Source organism: Saccostrea echinata, unplaced genomic scaffold (assembly GCF_033153115.1).
Source record: "Saccostrea echinata isolate AGI-Se365-2 ecotype Australia unplaced genomic scaffold, CSIRO_AGI_Sech_v1 ptg000002l, whole genome shotgun sequence".
In the NCBI taxonomy this organism is placed as follows: domain Eukaryota; kingdom Metazoa; phylum Mollusca; class Bivalvia; order Ostreida; family Ostreidae; genus Saccostrea; species Saccostrea echinata.
Genome location: NW_026889751.1, coordinates 12,616,841 through 12,632,600, shown reverse-complemented (window position 1 = coordinate 12,632,600; position 15,760 = coordinate 12,616,841). Strand labels below are relative to the sequence as shown.

The 15,760-nt window shown below is 34.1% G+C and overlaps 1 protein-coding gene across 2 annotated transcripts; it reads left to right on the top strand.

The window, feature by feature from the left end:
* The first annotated feature begins 8,142 nt into the window (after window positions 1-8,142).
* On the top strand, window positions 8,143-15,052 carry LOC133173076 (mucin-2-like). Of its 2 annotated transcripts, none has more exons than XM_061308003.1 (3): window positions 8,143-8,196; window positions 8,696-13,222; window positions 14,529-15,052. In XM_061308003.1, the coding sequence occupies exons 1-3, from the start codon at window positions 8,145-8,147 to the stop codon at window positions 14,555-14,557; spliced, it is 4,608 nt and encodes a 1,535-aa protein (XP_061163987.1). In that variant the 5' UTR covers window positions 8,143-8,144; the 3' UTR covers window positions 14,558-15,052. The 2 variants fall into 2 exon arrangements, with proteins under 2 accessions (XP_061163987.1, XP_061163979.1); XM_061307995.1 differs by having other exon boundaries at window positions 8,696-13,616.
* Window positions 15,053-15,760: the final 708 nt, after the last annotated feature.

Here is a 15,760-nt window from a genome sequence, read left to right as displayed (position 1 = left end):
GGTATATGTAGTTGAATTTTGCCAAAAAAAATCAGTTTGGTGGTCATTTTTTTTTTTAATTCACCCATTAACATCTCTGAAAAGCTGAGTCTAAAGTAAGGTTAAGCCCCCGTCCCCCGCTACTTTAAAATCACTACTAATGACCTGTACACCAGAAGAACAAATTTCCTTTGTAACAGTCAAAACTTCTAAAACGACTTCAAGTAACTTGTCAATGTTTTTATCTCATTTTTTTCTTCAATTTTTTTTGTTTCAAATATTCATTCATCCAAATTTTTAAAAAACATTTTTTGGTTGCTTTTTCCCTCAAAATCTGTCCTTTATTAAACTGAGAAAGCCAAATCTTGTCTGGAATTTGATATTTTGGACATTGAACTTTTAAAAATCTGGATGTTAATTTTGAATGCGTGAATTAGAAACAAATTTTTGAAATATTACGAGATTTGAATGTTAGAAGTTTGAAGTATACATCTAAAATTATCAATAGAAAAGGGCATTGGGGCTTAGATTATTAAGCGAACGCTTTCGAAACATTCTATAAACCGAAATAATTTTTATAGATAGTCAAAGCATTAAGTGATATACATGTATGGCCTCTTGGGTAACAAATCCCAGTTTATAAATACACGTATCCTCCATGAAAAATTCACATACCTCCAAATTTTCAAAATGTAGAGCAATTCCCCTCCTAAGAAGAAAGAAAACTGCACCTAAGTTTCCTTTATTGAAGGAAAAAGACTATTTTCACTTTGCTGCAACAGTAAAGAATCTACACACAATGAAGTGACACTACTTATAGAGAATAAATTTATTATTGACCATTGTACAGACGTTTATTAAAATCATTATCGAAAGTTCAAAACCTATCATTATTTATACAAGATATTGATTATCAATTAAGAATTCTAGACTTTAAAAGAAAATGCCCAAATACCTTCTTACACTCATTAAACCGCAAAACACGTTAACAACCGAGAGAATAAATTTTCAAAGACCTTTTGTAAATCGATAACTTGATAAATTCCCAATCTCTGTAATTCAAATGACAAAAGTATGAGAGAAATTTATTAATCATTTATTGATATGAGTGATCTATGACAAAAAACAAGGAGTAGGAAAAGTATCAGTGAACCCGTCAACCCTCTGTCAGGGCCGTCAAGAGATTACAAACGTAACTGCCTACTAAGTGATTAATTAACAATATCTAATTATTTTAACAAAAAATGATGTAACTAAATTCTATTCGAGTCTCAGATTAACACATTTATTTTGCATCTTTTTTTTATACAGTGAACAAATAAAAAATAATTCTAGATATTTTTCTAAAAAATGTGCGTGTTTTGCTGGAAGAAATGGCAAGGCTTTTTACTATTACTTTCTGTGTTTACTAAAAAGCGTTTACAAAATTTTGATCAAAGAACATTCTAGCTCCCTCTTTCTCTGACAAGCAACCACATAAGGAAAAACGACAGTTATCTGTTAAAACAAAGAAAAGGTCAATCGCAGACAACAGAAGAAAACCATGTCCAGATCTGTTTATTTGACAGTATCCTTACATTGTTTCAGAAATGGACTGGGTCTACACTAGAAGAAGAATTTTGGTGTTGATCACTTGTATCCGAGTCGATAATTGTGAGTTATCTTTTATATCAGTCCCCTACTGGTGAAACTTGAGAAAACTATAGGATTCCTCCTCGGCTGTCTGTCTGTCACCCTGACCTACTTGGTTTTCCGATTTTTTTTTTCTAAATTGATCTGATTTTTGTTATGTGAGTAAACCTTGATAGATTTGATATCGAACTTGCATTTCGTTTTGATTATTTTTGTCGGAATTACGGCCTTTTAAAGGGGACCAGATTACACTTGCTGTTAGGGGACTAGTATTGCTTATGCAAAACTCTCTGAATGCTTTAACACATGGTATTCTAATTGAATACTCGTACTGTTTGGTTAGTGAAACATAAGTTTCAAGTAAATCCAAATTACTTCTGTTCGGTGTCTTGAACGAGTTTTCAATGAATGACGAAACCAGAAATGACTTTTATTAATTAGTTCGAGTAAACAAAAACATAACGGAATCAAGGTATTCTTAACAAGGATGTTAATGGCTAATTCACTCTAAACGAAATTTGTTTGACCGTATAAATTTATGACAGGCAATCACTTCTTACCTGCAGATGCTATTGAAATGAATATAAAACAAGGTATTTTACCTAATTAAGAGAGCAGCAATTATTAATCTACCGAGGATCTACAGAAGTATGACAGCTGCAATCATTAATATGTCCAAATTTTAATTCAGCTTATGTTGATTACCAGTAGGCAGATGTGAAGAAAACAGTGTAATGACGAAAGTGTTAATGTGTTAGAACCGTGGCTGAGTTAATAAAGCAGCAATTGGCAATAAAAACAGGTAAGTCCACCTGACACAACAAATAACATCATATCATTTAATCAGAGACTTGGCTTTACGGAAGTCGGTAGATTCCAGTTAGACAAAATATTTTATCTGGCAGTTACTACTCGTAGTAATTTTTGTTATACTTTCATAACGGCAATTTTAAGTATATAAATGGAACATGCAAATTTGTAATTTTTTTAATTTTCTAATGAAATATACAACTTTAGAAATTAAGTTGGCATTTCAGCTTTGTTAGCTCTTGGTGCTAATACATGTAAGATACACACTATAATAATTCATATACTATTTCAGTACCACTATATCAGTACATGCTGAATTTTTTGCTAATAGTTAGGATATTTTTGAACACAAATACAAAAGCAGATTTTAAATTCATGTATGTAAGATTAAGTTAATATAACTTTTGATTGTAGATATTTGGAAAATACCCGAACTTCAAACAAAAGGAAAATAACTTTAAAAACCTTCGGAAAAAAATGTTTATTCACCAAAACTTCTCCTTCTGTGTAATTCTGTCACATAAATATTGAATATTATTTGATAAAAATATCTCTTGTATGTGAAAAATTTTAGTAATTAATAATTTCAATAAGAAAATGAACAGTTAAAAAACAGGAAATATTCATACATTGTAAATATTTACGCAGAATGACACATGTATGTGTAATATTTTGCTTGCTTTATATCAAAGGAGATAATATTCATTGATAATAAAATTGTAAACGAACAACAAAAGTAAATATCTTGCTAATGTGACGCCATTTACGATATGCATAAAGATGATTACATGTATGAATAATGATCTGTCCTAGAATAAGGGAACATTTATTGGCCTTAAAATGGTTATTTCTTACTTTCTACACTGTTTCATGGTCAATTTTAGAACAAAAGTAGATACTGCAAAAACATTGCCTTTTTATGAGTGTAAACATGTACTTGATAAATAATTTTAACATTCTATAGTAATTGAACGCAAATACGTCCACTAAAGCTCCACTCCATGTGTCATTAGCAGATTTCATACCAGTGGTACTAAATAGGTTCCTTCGACCTTAACTTTTGGATTCCAGTGACATTTGACTACAATTAGCAAGGAACGCCCAACCAGAGTCATCTTTCAAATATCTACAAAATTTGATTGAAAGAAATCACTGCATATCGTCTGTCTATAAAGTTTAAGAGGAATGGACAAAGGTTAGAAAAATAAGGGACGATATAATTTTTATCACTCGTTAAAACTTTTTTATGTTACACATTTTGTATTCTCAAGCTTTATGATGTCATATAAAAAAATTACATGTATGCATAATGCGTCAAATGAAAATTCAATAATTTTGTTAATAGTTGCTACTTAAAAAAACACTTCTGAATTATTTCATTCTTTATAGTGCATGGTGAAATAATCGGAGTAAGACAGCTGATGGGAAAGAGGGGTCCAAGATTTTTGTCCATGCCAGACACAGATTTTTTTAAATTCATTTGGGTGAGAAGTGGTAGAAGACACTTTCCTAAGTCAGTTTTATTCAAATACATATGACTCTCCTTACCGTTTTCTTAGGGTGTTCCATTTCTTACATAGAAATCTAATAAATCTCTGAAAATTCAAGGATGCTTGGACCCCTCCCCTCGTTTTCATGAGATATTAAGTCGTTTTCACAAGATAATATTTCGTTTTAACGAGATAATTTCTCGTTTTCAAGATACAATATCTCGTTTTCACGAGAAATTTTCGTGTTCACCAGATAAATTTTTCCTGGTATCTTAAAAAAAAAAAAATAATTACGTTTGCTTAATGTACCACCATGTCAAGAAATGAAATCAACATAAATTTTGCCGCTGATTATTTTGCCAAACACTTATAACTGTTAATTTCCAGTATATTGGTTTAATGAATGTCAACTGCGGTGTCATCATTAAGAACAGGAAGACAGAAATGAAAATGACAAGTTTCTTGACTCAGGAAATGTTTTAATAACAACACATATATCCGAGTAAATTACGTAATGTTCTTAGCGTAAATTTTCATAAAATATTTTTTTTTCGATTTTATGTCAAAAATTGAAAAGTGGAAAAGGACCTCCTTTCGATTTAATTGTTGTAAAGTCATTTAATAGAAATGACAACTTTTTCTTGGTGGTAAAAATTCTGGAAACATCCCTTTTATTGTTGAAAGAAAAAAGTTCTTGTACTTTGCAAATCGATTAATTAATACTGATGATTTGAAAGAACACCGAAGATTGCAAGTGACAAATGAACCAGAAATTTTTTGTGTCAAAATGACGATCAGAATGCTAAAATTACGATTTTACATGGATCATCGGATGATGAATACTAATCACATTATAAATTAATACTACATGTATAATACACGAAGTTTGATATTCATTCTATAAAGACCAACCTGTCACGAGCATAAATATGCACCATAGCTGTCATTACCCCCACAACCACAATATGGGCCAGACTTAGAACAAATGATCATGAGAAAAATACAGTATACGTTCTCTGTTATAAATTGTACACTGAAATAGAAAACCGAATATGATGTACATTATCAATAGTGTGTGGTTAATTTAAAGATGTATGCCATTTCTTTTTTGCTTCTAGAAATTATCCTTATGCTAAAAAAATAATCCATTTAACCGCCTGTTTATGCTTGATGAATTGGTAAATTGACAGAAATATGATATTATAGGTTGATGTAAATTTGCCTGTAAATATCAATAACAGTATTTTCAACTGCTGTCCATAAATTTGTTGATGAAACTTGTAGATTTTAAATTGCCATGCTATCTAACAAAAGTTCCATTTGCGCGTAAAACTCACAGTTTTGTGAATTATTTTATATGGCATATTGTTATATTTTAGGAGAGGAACCAGTAAGCTGTGAGAACTTGTTTCAAATCCTTTTGATTTATTCAGTGAAATATCAAAACAATTTACTTGAAAAAGTCAATTGAAAAGTAACCAGGCCGTAGAACGCGGGGGAGGGGGGGGGGGCAAGGGGCCGCCCCTCACTTTTTCTGAACATAATATTTTGCTATGGTAATTTTTTTATATGCTTGTTGTCCCTCCCCCCTCCCCTTCTTTTTGTTGTTGTAAGGTCGAGCTCTGGCAAATTACAGGATTTGGACTGGTAAATAGGGTTTGTTTTGTTTTTTGCTTGTCATTTTTTTTTGGAAGTTGCCACCACCTCCTGGTATTGGCGTTCAATCCTTCATCATTTATGACACAGCTTTAACCTTTGGACCTTTGGACAACCATGCTTTAGGGCTGATCTAAGACATGGATTGGTGTTAACTTTTTTTTCAAATAATTGCTGCAGTACAGAAATGTTTCCAAAACATGGTTATCGTCAGTATTTTAGCATTATATTTCCCATGAGTTAAATGAGGGAAATCCCCTATTACTCTTTTTTCGAATCATTGCTTCTATATATGTATACCAGGTCCTCCTTAAGAATGTCATTAGTAATTATAGTCTTTATACAAAAAAGCAAAGGGTTTCCGCATTGCAATTCTATAACCACTATCAAAATGTTTAGTAGAATAACCTTTCGCTGTATTCAAAATGACCATGTCCATCCAATGAAAAAAGACTGTCTCCTTTCTGTTGATACAATACAATGAGGTTTACCGTCAATGTCTGGTAAAGGAAGTGCACTGGTTGACATACGAGATAATGTGCAAATTAGTCAAAGTTTCAACCATTTTTAACAAAAACACATCGAATCCCCTTGATACAATTTGAGGCGTTTGCTTTCACAGTGATTCGGGGATCATGATATCGAAAATGTTAATTCATAATTTTTTTTAGTTCTTTTGTCAAAGATTGATATCATATTGTTTCATTACTTACTTATGTCGTAAAAAAAGCATTGCTTGAAATCTAAATATACTATACTTAGCTAATTAACACACAAAGCATATTGCTATGTCGGCCTCGAAGCATCTGATGGTATTGAGTTATGACGGGAATAGATTTCCTTTTTTAAACCATTACATAATTCAAAAAGAAAAAAAGGGAGATGTTTAAATAAGTAGAAATTATAATAAGTAAATTTCTCCCCTATCTGGCCGCTGTTATCGCGTTGAATACCCTGCAGATTACTTTTTGAATAAATTTTAAAAAATAGTAATATTTCTTCGATTTTATTGAGGGGATCAGTAATGCATACCAGTAGCGGATCCAGGATTCTTGAGGGGGGACCAGTTGCTGGTCGGGATGGGGGCACAGAGGCCACATAAAAAATTGATTTATTAAATCTTATATATATTCTTGGAAACAATAAGAGAGGCCCGGGCCCCCTGGCCCCCCTCTAAATCCGCCAGTGCATACGCTGACATCAGCTTGCTTTGTTTTGTTTTGTGTTGTTGTTGTTGTTTTGTTTTGTTTTTTTGTTTTTTTTGAAGAAAAAAAATTAAATTGGTGAAATATAAATTGAAACACGTCTTTACAATTTTCCCTGCAATTTCCAACTAAAGACATGCATCAGATGAAAAAAAATTCTTCTTCAAAGACTTGTTTCACGGGATTATGATTCATGTGCAACAAGTGCGACATTTTTTAAGTGTTTTATGGATAAGTGATAATAAGGTAGTGCCCAAAATGCAAATTGTTTCCGAGACTTTAAAAATTGAATTTATAAAAAAAGAATATGATTCCGTAATAAAATAATAATGATTGATAATTATAAACTAAAATAATTTACGTGATGTGACAATGATTTGAATGCAAATGTTCAGATTTACTGATTAGAATTCACAATGCATGATCTCGGGGGAAGTGAAGCGTTCATTCCAATCAAAATTAACGCCTATGGTTAATGATTATAACGATCTGTATTTCGTTATGAGGAGTGTACCTGCTTGGACGTTATAAGTCTGTTTTGTTAAACTTTATCTCATTAGCTTTGGGTAAGTGATTTTTTTTTTATTATTCTGAAAACAATATACCAAAGAATACTTCCAGCTTTTCCAAAAAAAAAAAATTGTTCGTTGTTATTTTACAATTTTTTGATTTTGTATTTCATGAATATTTCATTTCTATCATTACCCCCTAGTTATATATTATCATAGAATATAGAAAGAGCTTATAGAGACAGTGTGTATTGCCAAATACTAGTTAATATGCTTATTATATAGATAGATAGATTAGATAGATAGATAGATAGGATTAATGTCCAAATAACTGTATCTCTCTTCCATTCTCAATGACCGTGTAGTGTAGGACGGCGACGCGAGAATTCCATCGACATCGAAAGCAAGTTTTTTTTAACTTGCCTAGATGGCTGTACCTATACTGCTAGGAGACAGATTCCGTAGGTCGAGAGTTCTACCCCGGGTTGGGGCGGAAGTGGGTATCCATATATAAGTGAACTTCTTTGTGCTCCTATATATATATATATATATATATATATATATATATATATATATATATATATAACAATGCTGTACATCTATTTTATGAATCCTATAGACAAAAAAAAATTCATTACACTATAGTTATGCATAGCTATACCAAACTTCTATCATAACATCATTGCAAGAAGTTAATTTGTGCTTGCTTTTCTCATTAATTAAACATGGCATGTATAATTAAAAGTTAAGGTCAAAACGATTTATTTAATCGGTAAAACTTGTTATTACATAAATTTGTTAAACTTGATTCTGAAATAAGATTATTTTGCTTATTTTATATGTCCTTTTTTGTTTCAGACAGGATGTTGCTTGAAATTCTCCTCGTAATTCCAGGACTGTTTCATCTTACTTCAGGTGAATATTTGAATTACCTGCTTTATAATCACTCTTTAATTATTTGTTTTCATTTTATTACTTGTATGTAAGAGACAAGAAGATCCTCTCAATTTAATAATCAAATTGTAAGAAATTTGACCCGTGCTTATCACCTGGATTTACACAAAGAAAAGGTTCCGAACTGTAATTCACTGAATTATTTATTTATTTTTTTTTTTTTTTAATTTATGTAACAATATACATATTCTTTCTGATGTATTTTTGTAACGAATGACTGTAAGTTGAACAACCTAATTTGTATTCTAATGATGCAATGCAATTTAAACTACATGTAGCAATGTTTCTATAATTATATATGCTTCATCACGTATGTTATCAAAATAACCACGATTAAGGAAATTAAAAAACTTCATTAATTTAAAATACTTAATATTCTTTATTCAATATAAAGCTTTTGGAGAAACAATTTTTTTTAATCTTCATATATACACAAATTATCGAATACTGAACATTGTAGGCCAAGGTGAAAGGACGTCTTTACAGTCTGCAACCCCTGATCCACTGGAAGAGTTATTTGGCATAGGACTTGACAAAAACATTGATCCATGGTCCAGCAATTTAATCTTCGGAGACATCAAACAAAACGAATTTTCTAACTCCGTAGTCACCACTCCCCCACCACTCCCTAGTAACAACAACCAGGAAAGATCCAGGCAAGAATCGTTACCATCAGGATTATCCTTCCTGAACGGAGGCGGATCACTTCCGGGGTTTCCTGTGCTAGACACAATTCCACCCGTTGATCAGGCCAGCACTGGTGAAAATGGATTATTTAACATTCCACCTATGCCTAATTTCGATCAACTTGGACTCGAAAATGTTCTTGATAAATTTCTTCCCATTGATGGTTCTATTAGACTTCCGCCTCCATCCGATAATCCTATTATTCATTCTAGGGAAAATTCGCCAATTCCCTCAATTGACCAGCTTGGAATTGATGGTAATGGACTATTTGGTGAAAGTCTATTTTCTCCCAGTGCTGGAAGTTTATCAAACACACCAGCGACTTCATCTGGATCAATTAACAATCTTTTAACTAACAACAATAACAACAACAACCAAATGGGTTTAGTTGACATTCCATCGGAAAGCACTTCATTAAATCAAGGTAACTTGGGACAGAATTTGGCTTCCTCGCCATCCGAAAGGAGTACAGAACAAAAAGCGATCGATCAAAGGATCTGGGATGGAATATTACCACCTCTACCAAAAGATCCAGTAGAGATATTCCCTACCAACAAGCCAACTCCAAAACCCAAAACTAGCGAGAAGAATCCAAAGAAGAAAAAGTTTTTATTACCTCTTCTGCCGCCATCACCAACTAGAAAATCTACAAAGAACAAAGCCAAACAAATTTCAAGTGACCGTTTATTGGATACTATTCCTAGAGTCAATCAATTAATTACAACTACTACATCAAGGCCAATAAACATTAATAACAAAAATCTGTTGGAAAATATTCCTTCAATCGATCAGCTAGGAATTATTGGCAGCAGTAGCCCAACTAAGAACACAATGTTGTCTGATAATAATCAAAAGACTCAAGATAAGGTTACAGAACAGACATCAATCATTGGAGACATTTTTCAATTTCCTGATCAATTTAATGGAGGTAACCGACAATCCTCATCTTTAACCAAAGATAAACCTAAAGACTCAATGCGCCCTTCTCAAACACAAGCAAGTGATTCATTTTCTACAGACTCGGAGAAAAATGCTACCACTTTAGAAGAAATCTGGAAAAATATATTGATTGAAATACCTGAGTTGGGAAAACTTACTGGAGAAGAAGCTCCAAAAGAGAGGCCTAAAAGCATTGATGAACTTCTAGGATTTTCGGTACATGATATTGAGTCATTCAATGCTAATCAAACCAATACATTGCAACCGGACAAAACCAAACCTAAGGTGATTCCACAAAATACAACCCCCAAACCTTTTCTTCCTGTCATTTTACGTACCACATCTCCAACGGTCTATGTACCACCAACCACGCTATCCCCCAGGATTTTCATAACTCCATCAATAACACCACTCCCACCCCTGAAGGTAAATATCCCACTTACCACTACTTTATCAGCAACTCCACCACCGCTTCCACCACTAAATGTGTATACACCACCTACCACACTTCCGCCACCACAACCACCAACGACATCGACGCCAGAACCACCGATTACCACGGAAAAGGACATTTATTCACTACCTACAAACCCAACAATGCCGCCAAAAGTCTATGTCCCGCCTACATTGGCTTCACCAGAAAAAATAGCTACGCCACAGAAACATATAACAATTGACTTTAAAAAGAAGGACCAGAATACGTTTGAATCGCCTGGTTCTAATATCAAAGATGAAGGTGCACCGCCTCCCCTGTCTGGCGAATTACTTCCTACATTAGACCTTCCTCAATTTACCGATTTTTCTAAAACAGTATCAACGACGAAGAATCCTCCCTTAGAATTGCCCTCTGAATTAGCATCAACGTTTACAACACCCTTTTCAATAAATAATTTTGTTCCAACTATTCCAGATGAAAAATTTAAACAACCTGATATCATAGATGTGGGAATATTTAATAATAACAACGAAAGGAATCCGTTCACAGAAACCATTTCTGAAGAACCCTGGCTTCCGCAAGTAAAACAAAACATCCCTGGAAGTTCCACTGGTGAACAAGCAACGCAAAAACAATCGCAAGTGTTTGGCTGGGATGCTTTATTTCCAGACAACCAGGAAACAGTGCTTGAAAATCCTTCAAATGAAAAACAAAATCAAAGGACCGTCGATATCTTTTCAAAAACAAAGGAGAAATTTCAGCAAGTTAAATTTGCAGATGGAAAAGATACTACTAGTAATTCGCAATCAGTTATTGAATCGTATTTACCAACCACAACAGAGGAATCACCATTGCCGGGACTAGAAATGCTTTTGGGAAAAAATGAAGTTATGCCAACAACGACTAGCATACCGGAATTGCCACCGTTAAACTTTGATTTGCTAGACAGTATGACCAAAGATGGTATGAACCAAGAAGAAGCCAGGACAACTGTTAACGGAGAGCGAGGTAAAATAATAATTAAGAATCAGAATATCAAAGATTTTCCTCCGCTTGATATTGACATTTTGCAAGGATTTCAAGACATTAAGGAAACAGTTACTACTCCTCCCCCACCTAATCCAACACTTCCTTCTCTTCCTTTCTTTGGGGATCTAAACACATTGAATACAGATAGACAAGAGCCGTGGGATATCACTTCGAGGGATGAAACATTTAATAGTAGAGATACGAGATTATTTAGTACCTTACCACCCGCTACTCCGAACGAAGACCCACTTCAACGTAATATTGAATCTAATCCACTACATACAGTCCACGCTTCTGAAAACTCTAGAACAAATTCAAGATCACGAGAACGGACAAACGAACTTCCATTCATTGGACCTACCTCAGAGGCTTCGAAACATTTCGATTTTGAACCTCATAATGGTGGAAACATTCGACCACATCCCTTACCTTTAAGCCATTCTACAACTCTAAGAACACCTATTACTAATGAAAAACCAACTAAACCAAATATTTTGGTAATAGACATTGTGAATAAACCATCAGACGAAATAGACACTACTACAAGACAAAGTAGACCTGTTTTCCAAAATGCAAACAATTTAGCAAATATTCGTCAAGTTTCAAATTTAAACAATAATGGAATAATTCCACAAGGAACTGGACAGACGCTTGAAACTAACCGTTTGAATTCACAAGTCTTGCAGCAAGTTACACCAACACCACAAAGGGGGACTACTCCAGCTTGGTTGATGTCGACACTTTTTGCAATCAGAGCCCGTCTTAATCAATTGAGAGCTCTGAGGAACAACAGGCAAAACAACGGAAACAACAATAGTCAGAATCCAGTTATAAATAGACCCACAAATCAGAACTCAAATCAAAGACATCCAGTTATAAATAGACTCACAAATCAGAACACAAATCAAAGACAGATATTTTCTTTGCCATCTCAATTAGATTTAAACAATCAAAGAAACAATGGACAACTGATCCAAAATCAGCCTCAACTTCAAAATGGAAATTTGCGCAATGTTAATATACAACGACCAGTAGCAAATGGGGTTTTATTTCAAGGGAATCTCAACAATTTACCATTTTCAAATAGAGGTTTATCCCAGAGTCAACCTCTTGCAAACTTTCAAAATATGTTGTCTCGAAATTCTCAACAGCAGAGGAGAACACCGCTTCAGATTCCAAGTATTCCAAATCGATCTAACCAACCAAATTTACAAATTAGACAGTCTGTCTTCCAGCCTTCTGTACAACAAACGCAGTCATCTGGAATACAAAACACACAAACGCAACAGAGCGGAGCCACAGAGGCAGAAACAGACCTCCTCCGAGAACGAATCCGCCAACGCATTCAGCAAGTTCTTCGAACACAGATTCTTCGCCAACTACTGGCTCGCCGTTTACAAGCACTTCGAAGCCAATCAAATAATAATGCACAACAGTCTACAAATCAGCCTATTAGGCGGATTCCAACATCAACCAATAACATGAATATAATGAATGCCAACAATGCCATAAATATTATACGTCAAGCCAGACAACGCGCGTTAGCAGCATCGCAACAACAGCAGCAACAACAACAACAATGGCCGAATCAACAGTTTAATAATATTTTCAGAAGATTTTCAAATAGGAATTTACAAACTGTAGGGTTTGCGCCAAATTCCTTTGGACGTCAGCAGACAGCACAGCCTTTAGATCTTTCAAGACTTTTTCGAAACAACAGAGGGTTAAATTTAAACAATCGTTTCGGTCAGTCAATCCAACAAATGGTGTCAAACGAAACGAATGGAAATAGAATGAACAGGGATCAACGCCTTGACTTATCACAACCACCCTCAGAGAGAGCTCTTCAGACATTAAGAAATTTTAATCTTCAAAGAACACGTGGTGTTCATCAAGGTACTACTTCTAATGTTAGAACTAATCAAAATCTAGTTGTGGAAAGAAGAGCAATTCCTATTTCGGAGGCTTTTCAACTAACAGAACGTTTGCGTGCACAAAACAGAGACATTGCACCATTTAGGAACTTTAATCCCAATAATATTCCACAATCTGTAATGGAACGATTAAGAAATGGTTTACGTAGATTTCAACCAGTGCAGAATGTTCTTCACACACAATTTAATAGACAAAGAATTATAGTCCCAATAAATGGGCCACTTCTGGGCCAAAGAAACAATTTCAATGTTTCTCGAAGACCAAACCTAGGTCAAACCAGCCCCCCACCTCAATTTAGCGGACCCCAAGAGGGCTGGCCGTGGGTGGCACAACAAAACAGTGATAAATGATCAAGGTAATCTTCATCTATCATTTGTATATGGGGTCTTTTCGTAAATCTATTATTTACTTAACAAGATAGTTTGTGAAAAATTGTGGGATCTTTTTTTTTGGTTATTTTTCCGAATGGAATAATTCAGATGCTTTTAATGTAGGATCTCGAAATTAAAACAATAATTTAAAACGTAGAAGAATAAACGCATAAATCAATGGAAATTAATAATTTTGAGAATACTTCAAGAGTGTATGTGCAGAAAATACAATCGACACCTCAACATTAGCATTTCACTAAATATTTGCTATAATAAGGAAATAAATTGCATCCACTATACATTTTAATTTTGAGCTATTAATTAATGTACATAATTGTACCTTCTATTTAAATGATTCTTGGTTGTCTTTTGCATAAGGATATCAGTCGTTTTCGCGCATTAAGTCCACTGATATTTTATCGATACTGAATGCGTTTATATAATAACTCCAGGCCTGAAGACATGGAAACATGGTTTTAACAGAATAGAACAATGAATTGATTGTGTGAATAGCCTTTTCATTTGTAATGTTTGAACCAAAGTTAGACAAAATATGTTCAACAATCCATCAATCAGTGACTTTTCATGCCTTTCATATATTTGAATAATATACTATGTATTAGCCAATCTAGGTTAAAATTAATTATCTTTTACTTTGATTCGAAATCTTAAAACATGAAATGTCAATCAAAGTTTACCACAACAGTTCTGTATTAGTTATGTCAATCTTGTGCAAGACAAAGCTAATAGAATACTGATTTCAACAACCATAGCTTCTGGGGATTACCCTCCCCCCCCCCCCCAAAAAAAAAAAAAATTACTTTCTTTATTTTAACATGAGAATATTATTTATTTATCACCAGAATATATTTTGAACAAATATATTTTTTTTCCAGGTTTTTCGTGGCAAAACGAACAGCTTTAAATCCTCCAATGTGATCTAAAAAATGGACAGCTTCAAGGTCCCCTCAAGGTTTCATTTGATGCCGTCCATCCTATTGAATACAATTGTACAAGTCTCTCAAGTTGTCGCTTCATGATGAAATCCATATTTACTGCAGTGGCGTACTCAAAGGGAAGTAAGCAAGAAAAATGAAGCTCTCTCTGAGCCTAGGTCATGTCCCATCTAGGCAAATGTTTCCCCAGCAATTTAGGTCTGGGGAATAAGTGTTCGAAACAGCGAAATAGAACGCCACACGTTGGTGTTGTGAGAGTGTGTTTTATTTTCAATGCTTATAATATTTTAGTTCAAGTTGTTATAAACTTAATACATTGACACTTTTTCGGATTTGTATGCATGGCGTGTATTTACATGTAAGTGAGATAAAAAGGGCAATGTAATTACTGTAAATATTAGTGTTCTAATTTATATTTTGATGTAATTTTTCTGTTTTCAATTGAATAAAAAACTCAAATAATATTTTTTTGAGTTCCTAATATGTAATGACGACTTCACTTCATTGCATTTTCCATATATTGTATATCCATATAATGCTCGCGAATAATTGAAACGAGGTCGGAATTCATCCTGTTTGTCATAAATTTAATTTATGCTTGCTGGTCATTAACTTCTATAGTCAGTATAACATTCAAATCTGACATAGATGCAGGCCCATAGGAAGCAATTTCAGTTTGGGGGGGGGGGGGCACAGCCATACATTTTCAGTTGAGGAGGCACTATCAACTACCAAAAACTTCTTGACAATCAAAAAACAAAAAAAAAGTCATCAGACGTTTTTTTTTGGAGGGGGCACAAGCATATAGTATCTATGTTTTCTATAGTAATCTATATATCGACAAAATTATTGGGGGCCACAGCCCCCCGTGCCCCTTCCCCGGTTCCTACGGCCATGAGATGTGGCAAACTCTGTGGTGTCTTTTATTTCGAGTTCACTGGGATATATGAAATATATGGAGATAACGAACAGTGTTCAAGCTCAAAAGTCCATTAAACAATACAAAATAGGAGCAGAGCAAACATGGTCCACCAAAACATCAGAGGTGGGATCAGGTGCCTTGGAGGAGTGAGCATCCCCTGCCGACCGGTCACACCCGCTGTGTGCTCCTTGTCATGATCAGGAAATAACGGAAAAATCCGTCGAAAATTCAGTGTGTAAATGATGGCCTA

Bases quoted from the DNA above. Each gene is read 5' to 3' on its own strand.
- LOC133173076 (XM_061307995.1), top strand. From the start codon at position 8,145: ATGTTGCTTGAAATTCTCCTCGTAATTCCAGGACTGTTTCATCTTACT. The intron at 8,197-8,695 runs GTGAATATTTGA...TGAACATTGTAG, and splicing joins ACTGTTTCATCTTACTTCAG to GCCAAGGTGAAAGGACGTCT.